This window comes from Prorops nasuta, unplaced genomic scaffold (assembly GCF_024137725.1).
Source record: "Prorops nasuta isolate Cenicafe-Biocafe unplaced genomic scaffold, Cenicafe_Pnas_1.2 PNAS00002, whole genome shotgun sequence".
NCBI lineage: Eukaryota > Metazoa > Arthropoda > Insecta > Hymenoptera > Bethylidae > Prorops > Prorops nasuta.
In genome coordinates this window covers 1,045,997-1,061,681 of record NW_027116799.1, presented here as the reverse complement: position 1 = coordinate 1,061,681, position 15,685 = coordinate 1,045,997, and the positions used below count along the sequence as shown (strand labels likewise).

At 43.2% G+C, this 15,685-nt stretch overlaps 2 protein-coding genes across 3 annotated transcripts in view; one reads left to right on the top strand and one right to left on the bottom strand.

Annotated features, from left to right (window-relative positions):
• The window catches only part of LOC136782936 (semaphorin-1A-like), a 183,916-nt gene that overhangs the window by 164,859 nt on the left and 3,372 nt on the right, over positions 1–15,685 (bottom strand). The window lies entirely within an intron of this gene.
• LOC136782981 (uncharacterized) lies at positions 7,219–12,645 on the top strand. Its single transcript, XM_066742760.1, has 3 exons — positions 7,219–7,516; positions 11,616–11,743; positions 11,936–12,645. Exons 1-3 carry the CDS (start codon positions 7,358–7,360, stop codon positions 11,982–11,984), a joined length of 336 nt encoding a protein of 111 aa, XP_066598857.1. The 5' UTR covers positions 7,219–7,357; the 3' UTR covers positions 11,985–12,645.

Genomic DNA, 15,685 nt, shown 5'->3' with positions numbered 1-15,685 from the left:
GCAGCGAAACAAGAATGGATCAAAGAAACACCTATGGAACAAAGATTGTAATTATATATAAATAAGGTAAGTGAAAATCGCTTATTACAAGTACATTCTCTCTACTTCAAAAAAATAAAGAATTTTCAAATAAAATAAATTTGTGTGTTATTCACTGTTACAAAACCAACGGTTTGTTCGACATCAGTAATTAAACTTGAATCAATTAAGGCACGAAATCGAGGAAACGTAAATAAAGGTTATAAGAAAGTAGGGATTTACAAAATTGCCTGCTATTTACAAATAAAGAAACTAATTGATATAAACAAATAAAATATTTGTAATTTTTTTTTAAATAAATATTTGCTTTTATTAAACTCAGTTATTCAAGTTGAAACAATTTGGTTTTGTCAAAGGCATACATTTGCTCATATTTAGGTGATATTCATTTACCGTTAATGAATATCACCTACTGTTGAGGAAATATTTGCTTGCATCAAACCCGTGGTTACATAAGTTGAAACAAATTTGCTTAGATAAAGGTATTTATTTGCTCGTATTTAGGTGATATTCATTTACCGTTAATGAATATCACCTACTGTTGAGGAAATATTTGCTTGCATCAAACCCGTGGTTATATAAGTTGAAACAAATTTACTTAGATAAAGGTATTTATTTGCTCGTATTTAGGTGATATTCATTTACCGTTAATAAATTTTACCTACTGTTGAGGAAATATTTGCTTGTATCAAACCTGCGGTTATATAAATTGAAATAAATTTACTTGGATAAAGGCATTTATTTGCTTGTATGCAGGTGATATTCATTAACGGTTAATGAATATCACCTATTATTGAGGAAATATTTGCTTGTATCAAACCCGTGGTTATATAAATTCAAATAAATTTACTTGGATAAAGGCATTTATTTGCTTGTATTCAGGTGATATTTCCTTTGAAATAAATTATATTTATTCACTTTTATTATATATGTACTATCTTCAGTACATATATAATAAAAGTGAATAAATATAATTTATTTCAAAGGAAATATCACCTGAATACAAGCAAATAAATGCCTTTATCCAAGTAAATTTATTTGAATTTATATAACCACGGGTTTGATACAAGCAAATATTTCCTCAATAATAGGTGATATTCATTAACCGTTAATGCATATCACCTATTATTGAGGAAATATTTGCTTGTATCAAACCCGTGGTTATATAAATTCAAATAAATTTACTTGGATAAAGGCATTTATTTGCTTGTATTCAGGTGATATTTCCTTTGAAATAAATTATATTTATTCACTTTTATTATATATATACTATCTTCAAATAAATATTACTTTTTTGAAGTATATATTTCAAATAAATCACATTACTAATTTCAATTAAATTTACTAAAGCCAAATACACTGATTCACTCGTGAACTTTTTAAATAAATATTTACTATAAATTAAGCTAAATTTACTAGATTCAAGTGATTATTTTTCTCAGTGTGTATATGAATCGCATTTGATTTGCCATAATGTTCGATCGCATTAGAGTAGAGAGCATGTCGGTTAAAATGATCGGCGATAGTTACATCATCGGACAAAATCAATTCCATCCATTGGCATTAATTTAAGAATGGCGAAGTGCATAGGAGCAAGATCAGCGATCGCGCGGCCGCATTGCGGTTACGGCGATGGCCAAAGAGCGAGAGCAAGACGGTCGATTCATAATAATTTTAGCCAGTCGTCGGTCGAGATGTCGGAGGAGGATTCGGAGGGAATATTGGAAAAGGTGGGGAAGAGGGAATCGGCCGCACATTCTCCAGAGTGCGCTGCACGGGCACGGATCGTTGATCGGGACATCCGCTGGGCCGAAACCTAATTACGTAACCGCGATCCGCGACTTCGTTCCGGGAAGCGAGCTATTTATCTCGGCGAATCCCTCGAAAGGATCTATACGACGAGGATTCCTGCTGACCCCTTCCCGAGCTCGTTCTCCTCCCCCCTCCTCCTCCTGCAGAGCGACTAGGCGTTTCTTGCGGTATCTCCATTACTCTTGTAATGACCTACGCGCGCTATAGCCGTTCTCCACTGCTACCAGGAAGACCGAGAGGAGGCGAAGGAGAGGGGGAGGGGCTGAAGAGGAGGGAGACAGGAATCGAGCTATCGATCATCGGATCACCTGCAGCGCGAGCGAGCCTCAGTCTAGCCAACGAACGAAGAAACGAGCGGGAGCTCGTGCGTTCTCGGCACAAACAGCATCGCCGAGGAGAGCGTCGACCGCGACGAAGGACCGGAAACGATCGTGCCCGAGCGGCCACAAGTACGCCTAACGGGATTTTCCTGCAGACTTCCCTCTTACCTCCCCTCATCTTTCTCTATTTTACCCTCTCTCTCTCTCTCTCTTTCGCGCTCGCGCTCGCGCTCCCATTGGTTCGTGCTCGTACAAGAAACACACCGGCAAAAACCACAGCAGAACTTTGTAATCCTAGTGGAAATCGCAGGAATTCCAAAGAAGAGAAAAAACGCCAGAGCATAAATCCAGAACAGCGACTGAAAACCATATTTATTTCCCAGGGAACGACGATACTTATCGATTTGCACAATGTTGTATATACACGTGAAAACTTCATTACCACAGTTTGATTAATTTTTTCAACGATGAAATTTTTGCGGGAGAGCTATATATATATATAAAACTACCAATATTGGTATACGTTGAGCTTGTAAAATGGCGAAAATGATGCGTGAGAGATGAGGCTGAGTCCATTGAACGACTAGTTTCTATAAATGAATTAATAAAGACACAGTCGGGTATATAGGAATAAGTCGTAATATCGTGGGGAGAAAGAAGATTTCCATCTTAAAGTTATTAGTGCGGTAAAAAGCGAGGGAGTTATGCTAATGAATTCAAGCTCCGATTGAAAATATTGATTTGCAAGGAATAATATAACGGTGGGTTCACTTCCGTTCGGAAAACTCGTAGATATGAATGGAAATTTGATGGAAAATTTTGGAGCGGATATATGAGCGATATAATTCGATCGAGTGGGAAGCAAGTTATTGGAGTGAGTGGCTGGCTGGCTGGTTGGTTTATATATAGTCTAGGAGAGAGAGAGAGGGAGAGAAGTTGCGCAGAGTCAAGTTCAATAATTATTTTTCTTACGTGTGAGCAATAAGTGACACGGGCAAGGAAGCTGACGGGTGATCAGCTTGACTCACCTTGGAGCTCCTTTAATCCGCCTGTCGTTAACTTTTTCGTCTTCGTTAGTTACTCTTATCCAGGTAAAGCTCTCCCTGTGGAATTCCCAATTAAAGCTCCCTCCATCCGCTAATATGCTCGTCAAGAAACGCTCGGTAAAGCACCGGACTCAACTTTGAACTTTACGAACACGTCCGGCTTCAGCAACACTGCGAAATTAAACCCCGTTATTCCTGGACGCTGAATAATCGAGTGGATGTACAGCAACCGACAGCTCCAGTGAATATTTCCTAAAGTCAGGATGGGAACATTTCAGTTGTTCCATGCATTATTAGCACGAGACTAATTTGCCCAAATGGAATCAATCAAGTTGTTTCGCGAGATAAGAATTTTGGTGTAGAAATGGAGTAAAAATATAATAAATCCATAGCGGGAAAAAAAGGTAAAATACAGTGTCAGTCACGTGTCGAGGTTGAATTCTGTGCAATTTTATAAATAATATTTTATTTCGCGTAAAATATAATAATCCTTGAACCAATTTTTTCATTTTTTTGCAATGAATGCAGTGTGGAGGTTGGCTCAAATACATTTTTTTCTCAATCCATAATAATATTTTTATTAATACAAAATTGTTCCCCTTCAAACAATGTATAAATGTTAATTCGATATATCAATGTTTTATAGAAATTTTTCAGTTAAGTTGAGCCAACCTCGTACGACGTGTATTGAGCGTTACAATAATGCTCAAAAAAGTTAGAAGGCTGAGTCACTGAAGAAAGAATTTTTGCCACATTTAGCGTCACGGTGAATTTGAGTCAGCCTGAACGATATTAATTAAATGTATTTTTTTCCCCTGCAGAAATATATAAAACGTAACGTGTAAGAACGATCGATTAGGATATATAATCCATGGATATCCACAACTTCAAACGTCGAAGTAACGTTTATTAAAACTTGAAAAAGTTATTTTTGAAATGTTATACTGACAGTGAGGAGATGATCAGAAATGAAACTGTAGAATTCATTATTATTCCGAGACTGATCCGGCCAAATGAAATCAATCGAGTTGTTTGATGGGATAAAAATTGGAATGTATATAGGAATGGAGTAAAAATAACAAATTGAGAAATGACGCAAATAAAGTTGTTTTAAAGGGAAAGATGACGTGATAAATGATAAAATTAAGTAAAAGAGTATGGAATGAAGGTTTGTCGAAAGTTAGAAATTTTTTGCGAAAATTGGATGCTGGCAGCCAAGCGAACGAAATGGTAGAATTTCAGCGTTGAACGTGGAAGTGCAGGCAGAGGCAGCGATTCGCGTGATCGAGTACGACAGTAGCCTGCCTCGGCAGCAGCAGCAGCGGCAGGCTATACACCGATGACTTCCTACATCCTGTGCCAAGTGTCAATAAACTTCTTCTATACTCACGGATCGGTTAGATCGCGAATGGACGTTTCTCCAAATCCTGCTGGAAAACAAGTTATTTTCTTCGCTGATCAGACGGATGATGAGTTGGTCCACGAAAATCCCAAAGTACGAATATATATATGTATATATATAGGAAGAGAGGAAAACCGAGTCCGAGTTAATTGGAGCAGGCGCGTTGATGATTAGCCGTTAATACTGAAACCTTGTAACCGGAAACTCGGCAAACTTTGGATCCGTATTCGCGCGCGCAACACCTGAGAAGATGTGGCCGGATGTTGTACACCGTATAATCCGAGGTATAATCCTATGTCCCGGGGCTTCCTTAGCGTAACATTAGAAAAACAAAATTACGGAAAGTCTAATTCTACCGTAACTCGTAATGCCTCCGAAGATCCGCCGTAATCCCTATAACTATTATTTTCGCGTAGAACAACAGTGTTACAAATGACAATTCATCGGAGGTTAGCAAAGCACAAATTCCCAAACTATGTACTTTGAAACTTGGCAAAGCTTGCAAACACAAAGTTTACGCACAATGCCTGGATAAACATCGATATGCAACCAAGACGAAGAGGAGGGATCAAAAGGAGATGGAGAAGGAGTTTTTGGAGGGAGCGCGGGGGTAGGGGGAAGCTTTGAGAAGAGAGCAAGCCTAAAACTTTGCTCAATAATCCACACAATGAAATTTCCTTGTCGATATTTATCTTCGAGTAAAATTACACACATGGCGGCACACGCGCGTTAATTCTCATCAATCTTGCTCGTCGTCGAGAGACGGCTATATGGGAGCAAGTATTTTTTTTTCCATCTAGCAAAGTGAAATCTGCGTCATCGTTATAAAAGGAGAGACTGCTATTAGAAAGGAACGTATATAGTATGTGTGCGTAGTATATCCGGCGAACAATGAGAGCGAAGTCAAAATCAACGACAAATTGACCTCGGTCTTTCAGGGCTGACATTTTTTGTTTCAAGTGGCGACGCAACCATCTCGCGGTCCCTCTTCTCTCCGTATATATCGCGTACGTGTAATAGTAGGTAGAGACCATATCTACAGAGATTACCAATAATGACCAGTTTCGTCATGCTCGACGCTTTCCTTCACTCTCTTATCGAAGCTTACGGGCAATCTACCAAAAGTAGTCTAATCGGCCACTCGAGAGGGTATATATAACTTTTTCCAGGCAGCGCGCGTTAATGTACCGAAATCCTTCAGGAAATATGGATTACCCCGTATTGTGCCGTAGACCAGACTCGAAAGTGCGAATGACTGCGTGTTGCCCTTCCGTCAGCGAATAGCTGAAATCCTTTCAAACCCAGCCAACCAAGCTTACTTATTCGTACGCTCAACGAAACTCTAAATTATGAAAGCAATCTTCGCCGAGAGTGTAAAGGAGGAAATAATTTAGAGAGAGCACCGTCACGAATCGAAATCCCTCCCTTAATGGGCCATTATCTATTTATCTCGCTGCTCCGTAAAAAATGCAAACTCGTTAATGTCAAATATAATATACAAATGTTGTTTAATAAAACGAACGTTAGACCGTACAAAGTTTAATCCAAAGAGACGCATCTACAGCCATAAAATGCAACTACTGGACATGAAAATTTATACGCCAATCGTTTCGCTAGAAAATCTTACAGGTCTAGCGAAAAAAAGCACTGAAATTTACACAGCCATTAAACAAAGTTTATATCATTATTGTCTCAATATCTTCGAGCTATTAATTAAGGTATCCAAGAATCTTTAAACTTTAAACGAATCTTTAATTGACCGAGGCAGATCGAGCGTAGCCATTAAAGTGGAAAATGTACGTAGGATTGTAAGTATCCTCATTAGAAAAAGCCTGGAAAGGAGACTATCTACGGTAGTCGTCGAATATATATATATATATATATACGTGTATATAAACGTCCAAACACATATACAGCGCATAAAATTCTACCGAACGCACTGGTTCGTTCCTTCTGAATATTCATTTTCATTAGCAAAGCCACCTACGTTTTCAGCATTTCTATAAAATAAACTTTTCTCTCGCTATACCGAAGACAGTCAATCGACCAAATGATTTTGGCCTAATAAAAACCTTCAATGACATTTCTGCACCAACCAACCAGTGATTTTCAACATTTACAGAAAACAAATATTTCTCATTATTAGAGATAGTCGATTAATAATAAATTTGTATCTGTGCAAAAATCCATTATGGTCTATATATATATACAGCAGTGCAATTGTATATACCAAGACAAGGAGTTTGATAGTGTACGTGGTGGCCTTCCGGTGGATCAATACTGTCTCAGGACGTGCAGGTAGCCAAGTTGGGAGCGCGCGATATCTCGTGGTCTCGGTGGGTGGCAGACACACGTGCATGCAAATCTTGCGTGTACACCAGGGGGGGGGGGGGGGGAGCGTCATCTACCTGTTCATCGGAAGGAAGGAAGCCCTGGGGAGGAGGAGGTGGTGGAGGGGGAGGAGGGGGGTGGCGGTGGTGGTACGGGGCAGCTGGTGGAAAGCCTGCATCGCGGGCAAGTTGCACAATTGGCGCTGGAGAACCAGTGGAACCTCTGGTCCACTAGCTCTCGAGAAGAAGGCGGAGAAGGCATCGGCAGCAGCAACAGAGGCTGGCCACGCAGTCTCAAGGCTAAACGTTCGCTTTTGTACAGTCAAGCGCATAAATTCAACGAAACGACAAGGATCATTAATTGACGCTGCTCGCGGGAGCCGAGAGAGTCTCGCCGTAGAATGGAAAATGTATGCGTGGACGCGAGGACATGGCTGCGGGCTAAAATGTCAGAGAGACAACAAGAAGGACTTGCTCAATTATCACCGGTACGTCCGCGTCAATCGTGACTCTAGCTCTCGTCGCTGGACTCTCCTCCTCCTTCGAGGCTCCACAGCTATAGCCAAGGTAAACCTGCCTGCAGCTCCTCTGCTGCTGGTATGCGTCCGGTATATATGAACAGAGAGAAAAAAAAACAAATGCCCCGCGTGTGTAAGATTTATGCAAACATTACCCGTTCGATTGTTAACCAAGCGAACCCCTCTCTCTCACTCTCTTTTGCGCGCGCGCGCGCACGAGCAATCTTTTGTCTCGAGCGAAGCAATATTTTCATTTCTTCGCTTAGCTAGATCCCAAACAGTCCCAGTGTACAACGTGGTTACACTTTTTTCTAAATGTGTATGTGTGTTTGTGAAACGACGAAAGTTTAACGAGTGCTATAAGTAGCGAAATAAGCCTCGGTACGAAATACGTATGAATTGTGTGGACGAATGGGAGCAACGCGCGAGGGCCTTTTTATCCTGAAAAACGACCTCGGGCTGCTTTCCCTTGGAAGGATTTTTTTTTTTTTTTTTTTTCGCGTATAATGCAAGTCGAGCAATCCGGCGAATTATATTCGCCGTCTCCGCAACTTCCGCCGTCTTGGAAAGGAGAGAGGTAACGGCGCTCGTTCGTAGGCAACGAATTCGAGGATTAGCTCGCTTCCCCCTTTTCCTCCACCCACGCAAACTTTTATCCCTGTATATTGTTACCGCCAGAATGGGGAAATCCGATCCTCCGACTCGATAGAGAAGCGAGGATTAAACTTTAGCAATAAATGCGACGCGGTCAAGATACCACGCGCCGTACTTCCGCCAAACTCCCAGCTATGTATATATATTCTAAGTATCTCCGTTAAATACGCCCGCCGAGACATTATGCAATTTTAGATGCGGCAAGGTGCGAGGTTATTCTAAACTTTCCTGCACCAGTCTGCCGACACGCGGTGCATTTGTTGATTTTACGTAAGACGTCGAGATTGAATCGCCAATTGGAAAGTAATAAAAGCCGCAGATTTCGTTTTGCGATCGGCCGCTCTTAATTATCCTCTGTATACATGCATGTATAGTATATAGGTGTACGCGACTCGCAGAGAGTAGCGAGCCTATTGAGAGAGAAAAATCAATGGTGCGAGAGGGGGGAGGGGAAACACCTCGGAGACGAGCAATTACCAATAGCGCGTGCGTTATTTCACCGACTCGACAAATTCCATTATCTTGTAAATTGCAAGGTGGTAGGTCCGTACGTTGGAAAGCATTGCACTCGAAGATTAGTACCTGCTGCTCGTAAATTTACCGAATTTCTGCGCCCGAGGCTCTGCGGAGACTTTGAAATGTACGTCACGTTTACTCGGGTATAAATATGCGGGGACGGACAACGGAGGAATTTATAAAAGCTGCGTGTGACAAAAAGACACGACGATCCTAGGATTTTCCTTAAATTTGCCGAAAACGCCGGTGACGCGATTCGCCATGCGCAGCCACTATTTACCGTCCGCTTATTAACGAGTTTCGCATTCAACGGCACTCGCGGAAAAAAAATAGTCGGGGTGAAAAATGGTGGAAACATCATCGGCCATCTGCCAATTTTCCATATTTTCCGAGCGAGGAAAAAAACAATGCACGCTCCTCCTGCCTTCATAAATTCTGACAATTGCTCGATACACATAGCGCGCGAGCGGCTAATCGCAACTTGTTTATCCTATCCGGCACGTTCGAAAACCAGCAGCAACGACTAGCAAATAGCGCGCTGTAAAATTCCACCGAGGGATGAAAAATAACCTTCGATCAATTAAACGCTTTTAAAATTTCCAGCCGCGAGTGCGCTATCGAATTTTCTCCTGCATGGATAAAACTTGCCTCGGCCACGAATCGATCCTTTTCTTCCACCCGGCAGATGATAAAGCTCCGCCGGCGCGACGGGAGGACGTTGATAAAATAAAGCGGTACTTAAGGATAATTGTCATTCGACCTTGAAACTCTGTATCATTCCCGTGACTAGTGTAAAAGGAATCTTAAGTACTCTCATTTGGCAAAGATAAAGACACCTATCTATATCTATATATACAGCTACCTAAGAGTGGTGATTTCCTCGAAGAATGTGCATTTAGTCTCGCCACCCATGCACCACTATCCGAACCCTCCGTCTCGACGAGCATTCTACAAAATTTACGTACATTTCGTTACACTTGTATATATATATACCTAGAAAAACTCTTGGAATAGCAGAGACTGAATGAAAGTGTCTACGGAAATTCAGAAAAATGGTTTTTGAGTCACGTGCATGAGAGAAATGTCAACTATTCTTGACTTTCAGCGACATAAATTCGACGAGTTTCATGGAAGAGGAGGGATGAGTTTGTGTGTGTGTGTGTGTGGCCATTACGAAAGGACACGAAGGATCCATAGCAAGTTCCATTAGAGTCATAAATAGGTGAGCTGCAGCAGCAGTGTCACCGTGCGCGTCGGGTCCCCAGGACGTTCGGTAGCAAGGAATGTCGGGATTAGCGAGTTTCCCGCGTGCAATGGGGTAATAGTCTGAAGGGAGGGGGGGGGGGGGGGGGGGGGATGCATGGATGGGAAGGAAAGAAAGCGTAGAGAGAGAGAGAGAGAGAGAGAGAGAAGATAGGGCGAGAGAGGGTCGTGGCGTTCGGCGCACCCTCGGAGTTTACGCACTCGGGCCAACTACCACCAGGTAAAAAGGTAAAGCGAGCATCCGGAATGGGGAGCGTGGAGCGTCTTTCCCGGAGTCGAGGGGTGCAACGGAACGCGTTTCGCACCTGTTGGAATGTGCCGCAAGGTGGTCGGACCAGAGAGGAAAAGTTGTTGGACCAACGGTTCCCGCGCGCGGAACTCACCAGCGCGCCGTGCAACGGCGTCGTCGCCGCTGACGCCGTTCCGTCTGCTCGGTAAAAAAGAACCCTGCGCGCTCTCTCGCTCCATCTATACATATATACACTATAGTCATATACTTGCAATAATAAATACGGAGACTCGCGGGATATGCGTAAATCACCGCCACGGCAGATCGAGCATTGCGCAAACCATTTACGCAAGTCTCATTCACCGTCGAGCTTCGTGAAATTCCCGACCAACCAATATATATATATATATATATATACTCCGGCCAATTACGCGTAATAAAGCCGCGTCAAAGTCGATTATCGCGACTCTGCGTTACCTTCTTTCAGCTCTGCTATTTACACTTGATATTACTACAGGGTTATATACGTTTGTGAGAATTAACGCGTGCCGGATTGTTTGCAATGTTGAAGATGGTAGGCGGTGCGTGTACCGTGTAGCATGCGTAGCAGAGGTTATCGATATATGGTAGTATCGTATACACGCGCGTTCCTACAGGACGAGGGCGTGAAACGGAAGAGGGCCAAGAGAGTTTTTCCAAAAGAGGAGCATGACACAAGCGTGTAGCCGTAAATCATAGCTCGGCTGCTTTTGCCCACGATTATTTATGGTTACTACGCAAGGTCTTTTCAATTATCATTCTGATGTGGTCAGCCGTAAACGCACGCGTACAAACGGCCTGGCAATTATAAACCTCCTGCCATATTGTTATTCGCACAATTGTGACAGCACGCTCGTTACAAAGCGATGTCGTAGACAATTTCTCGACAGTTTTTCCCGTCCCATTCACAAAGATGATTGCTCTTTCCGACGTCTCCACTTTGCAAGGAAGGAGATCGCGAGAGGGCCAAGGAAAAATCCCCCTACTCGCTTTTTTCTAATTTATTCTTACACAATTAGCGAGGACTCTCTTGCTCGTGCGTACTCGCGCGCTTTCTCCATCGACTGTACCTCCTTGGCCCACGCCAGTCCAAAATTTTGTCGCGCGAGTCCTTTCACTGGAAATTCATTTTTTTCCCACGCCCTTTTTGCGCATACTTCGCGTACATACAACGCTCACCACGCAAACCTGATCGCTCTTAAACTAAGATAATACGATAAAACGCTCCCCCCCTCCTCGAGATTTTAAGTAGCAAATCCACGAGAGGAAAGAAACGGCTACATGCGGCCACGGTACATTTTTCAACGGACTGTACTTGACCCGCAGCACTCGAAAACTCGTAGACAGCTTTTCTTGTTGAAACGCAGCGTCGATTTTCTCTCGTGATACGTTCTAAATGATACTGTACTAATCACGGCAAAAAGATTAATGTAGCATAATTTCATAGCACGAGCAACCGTGGCAAGGCGGACCAAGCAGAGCCCCGGAGCTGGCGCGTTTCGCGTCCGACTCGGGATCCTTGCCACTCGCCGTTGTTTTCCGTCCGGACTGTACCAGCCATCCACCCTGTCCCAGGTAAATATTAAAAGTTGCTCCGTTGCGAGGACGAGAGAGGTATATACTATATATATGTATGTATATAGTGGTAGCATCGATTGTTCTTTTCTGTATTTTTGCCGGGAGAAGGATAATTAGTCGCATGAGAAGAGAAGTCGGCGCATCGCAGTAATAACTCATTGTATAATTTGGTTGGCGATGGCTCTGCAGGCGGCACAGGCCACAGCAGCGTCGGAGGGGGAGTAGAGTCGATGGATGAAGAAGAAGAGGATGCGATGGGGGAGGGGAGGGGATAGAGGAAGAAGGTGAGTCTGACGAAGAGTTTCCGAGGCGACTGTACCTGGCCCACGCCGGCCGTTTCTTACTCCGTGGGTAATGGCCTCTCCCCGCCCCGATCTTCTACCTTTACGCTCTCGAGGCGCGTTCTGGCAACCGACGACAGACTCGCCGGCTACGTGTATTGGTGATGGTGCTGCTGGTAGTTCTACGCTCTACGTAGTAGGTAGTGGTAGTCTGTAGCAGTATTCGTAGTAGTAGTATTACCCATACCACTCGCTCATTCGCCGTGAAGGAGCCTGTGAAACCACTACGGGCCCCGGGACACCAAGGCACCCCCTCCCCTTCCCCCCAAACCACTCCTCCGTGCACTTGAAAAACTAGCCCGATGCGTCACGACCGGCAAAGAAACGACGGCATTGAATTTTATGTATCCGATACATGCGCGATATCGATAAACCAAAATAATCCTCGAAAATAATCCTCTATCGTCTTTAAGAAATAAATGGTGCAGGAAAAAACCTATTGGTCCATTCATTGGTATAAATTAATCGAATCAATAAAGTTATATACACAATAAGAAATGATCAAACTCACGTTTGTATACATTCCGGATGGCGCGAGGCAACGATCCAAGCTGTAAAGAATTCGATGAAAATAAACAAAGATCTGGGAAGTATAAGAGAGGATGTTTTGTAACGCGTGTGTCTGTGTACCACTCATCCTGCCAACACAACGGAGCAACCTCGTGGGGTCGCGAAAAAAAAAATTGCTAAAGCAAAGTTTTGCGTCACGAACGGAAATCGTGTGACTGATCTAGCGTTTTCGAACGAGCGAGCACGGAATCTGACGAATCCGGACGAAGTATCGATCGGGAGTGGCGCGTAATAAAAATCACAATCGGTGGGAGGATACGAGGTCGAAAGCTATAAAAAGGATCCGTGGTAAAAAGAAGAAAAATCCGAGTTGAATTCGGAAATACCAAGCTATCCTCATTAAAGGTTTCCGGGAGCCGGGAATTCGTGGGCTTTGCACTGTTTCTGGTATGCCGGATGGCTTGTTTCCCGCAATCATCGCCGTTGTCGTATAAATATACAGTTGGCACCGGGCCGAATCACCCGAATATCCAGGTTCGTTCGGAAAGGAAAGGAAGGAGAAGGAGAAGGAACGGTAACGGGGAAATGATGTGTTTTGTCTAGACGAGCTTCGTCGCAGAGACGTAGAATCCGACTGGAAAAAGCCTCTTGAGTCAAGGGTACGTGGGGAGGATTTTTCTTCCTCTTTTCAATCCTTCCTTTCACTCGCTCCAAGATGCAGGTGGATAAGAAGACTGTCGTTGTCATCGGGCTACGTTAAATGACGCCAATGACGCTGGAGTCGGGGAGAAGGAACACGTATAGAGCGTTTCTCATCTCTCTCTCTCTCTCTCTCTCTCTCTCTATATATATATATATATATATATATATAGATGTCATTTCAAAGTGATAAATGATTCGAAGAACACAGCTGCGGATAACACGAAGCAACGAGCATAGTCCAACTGTCCCTCGATGGACGTTAAGAAAATTCAATTATTTAAGGAACAACGTTGCCAAAATCACCTGCGACGAATAATCTCGATGAGGGAGAAAAGAAGAGAATGTGCAGTCAAATTGCATGTAAGCTATCAAGGTGGTGTGACGAAGAAGGGAGAATAAACTATATACACACAAGATTTTCCTGTTAATTATTTCTAGCACGCTATCTAAACAGAGGCATTCTTACAGGATGAGAATAGTTTTAGACTTTTGTCAAAATGTAAACCATGATTAGAGCTCCACTTTCTTCTTCTCTTTGGTTCCTGCTATCGTTAAGTCAACACAGAGTCGCTTTTGTAAGAGCAAACAAGCAAACTTGGAGCGAGCCGATTCGTTTCTTTTGTTTATTTTTCGGTCAAAGAAGGGATTACAATGTATATGCGTGTATGTATGTATTGGTTTAATCTTCGAACGCGTAAAAATACGCGCGTGATTGCCGCGAAATTTTCACGAGTCGTGGCTGCTTTCCTTACTTTCTCCTTTCATCGCGCGCTTGTATGTTTATATACATATATATATATACAGTAAATCGTACAGTAATGGAGGAATGCACGAACATTTCCATAAGGCCATTGGTCCAATCGCGTGGTTTTTTTCACTTTCTCTAGCTCGTATCGAATATATATAAGATGGACGCGCGTTTAACGAGAGTCAGCAGCACAGTAACATAGTGTCCAGTTTTTTCCTCCAAACAACGGAGCGCGCGCCTTTGTAAAATTGGAACGCGATAGCCGTGCATAATTAAGCTCTCAAATCGAGCAGATAATTGATCCAGCTGTTCGTCTTCCCCTGACCCCGATAAACCAACAGCTCTTCCAAGACAAGTCGATTATTATCACATAAATTATTCGCGCATGGGCACGCGTAGTAATACATATATAGAAGAAGAAAATCGAGAGATTCACGCAACGTTCAGTTTCAACGCGTCTGTTATTAATTACCAAAAGTTCCTCATGCAAATTGAGAATCGCGTGCATCGATCGAACGCGTGGAAATATTAAAGTTTCCCGTGATGATGAATGGTGCACTGGAAGGATCCTTGCTGTCCAGATTTTTTTGTCGGATAAAGCAAAGCTATTTTTTTTTGGTATCTTGTTGTTGGTTTTGCATGAATTTTAAGAAGGTGGGGGAGGTTCAATGAAATTCAGCGGATTAATTTAATCGATGATGCGTGGAGCATCAGAGAAGGAATCGGCGCGAGTGGATCGATTCGAGACGCGCTTTTAAAATTTCAAAAGCAGTCCGAGGTTTTCGCGGTCTCTCTATTTGCCGTGTATGGAAATCTGCCGACTTTGAATTGGTTGTAGGAGGAGGAGGAAGAGGATGTTACAGTCGGCTTTATACGAAGCGACGTAATTCGCTATGCGTTCTGGCTATAGATTCCAGCGATCTCCTCTCTATATGCGCGGCGATTCAATGCAATGCGCGTGTTAGAGAGAGAGAGAGAGAGAGAGGGAGAATAATAATAATAATCCGCCTTAAGGACGAACAATGAGCCCCTTTGGATAAAGCCTAACTCGTTCGGAATCGATTTATATTCACAATTTAATTTATGCGAGTTTCCAAGAGATGTTGCAGAGCACACACACACACACCTATATATATATATACAACATACGCAGTATATTTACGTATAAGCACGCGTGGCAAAATGTACAGAGACGGGGCTATTATAGGGGTAGATGCTCGCATAGACGAAGCTGCTACGTGGCACGAGATGGGACGTTGGTAATTACAGATTGTAATTATAGTGGCTAATTAGCGTCGTCAGTAATAAGCATTAAGAAGGAGGAGGAGGAGGAGGAGGAGGGGCCGAGGATCGATGCTATTGCCAGGGACAATTGAAGAAAGGAGACACAACTGGGCTCTAATGGGCACGGCATGACCAATAGTCACCAATAGTTTAGCACAAGTTTCTTGCGTCGTCGTGCGCAGCCACACCGTGACCACCAGCTTATCGTGCTCGACCACGCGTCGTTACGTTCGAGTCTCTCGGGGGGGGGGGGGGGAAGCACAAACCGGTTTCCAACGCACAGAATCGCTCGGTCTCGCTGGATACGGCTGCTGCAGCCTCAAACTCCCTCTTTCCCTTTTTATCTCCTCTACC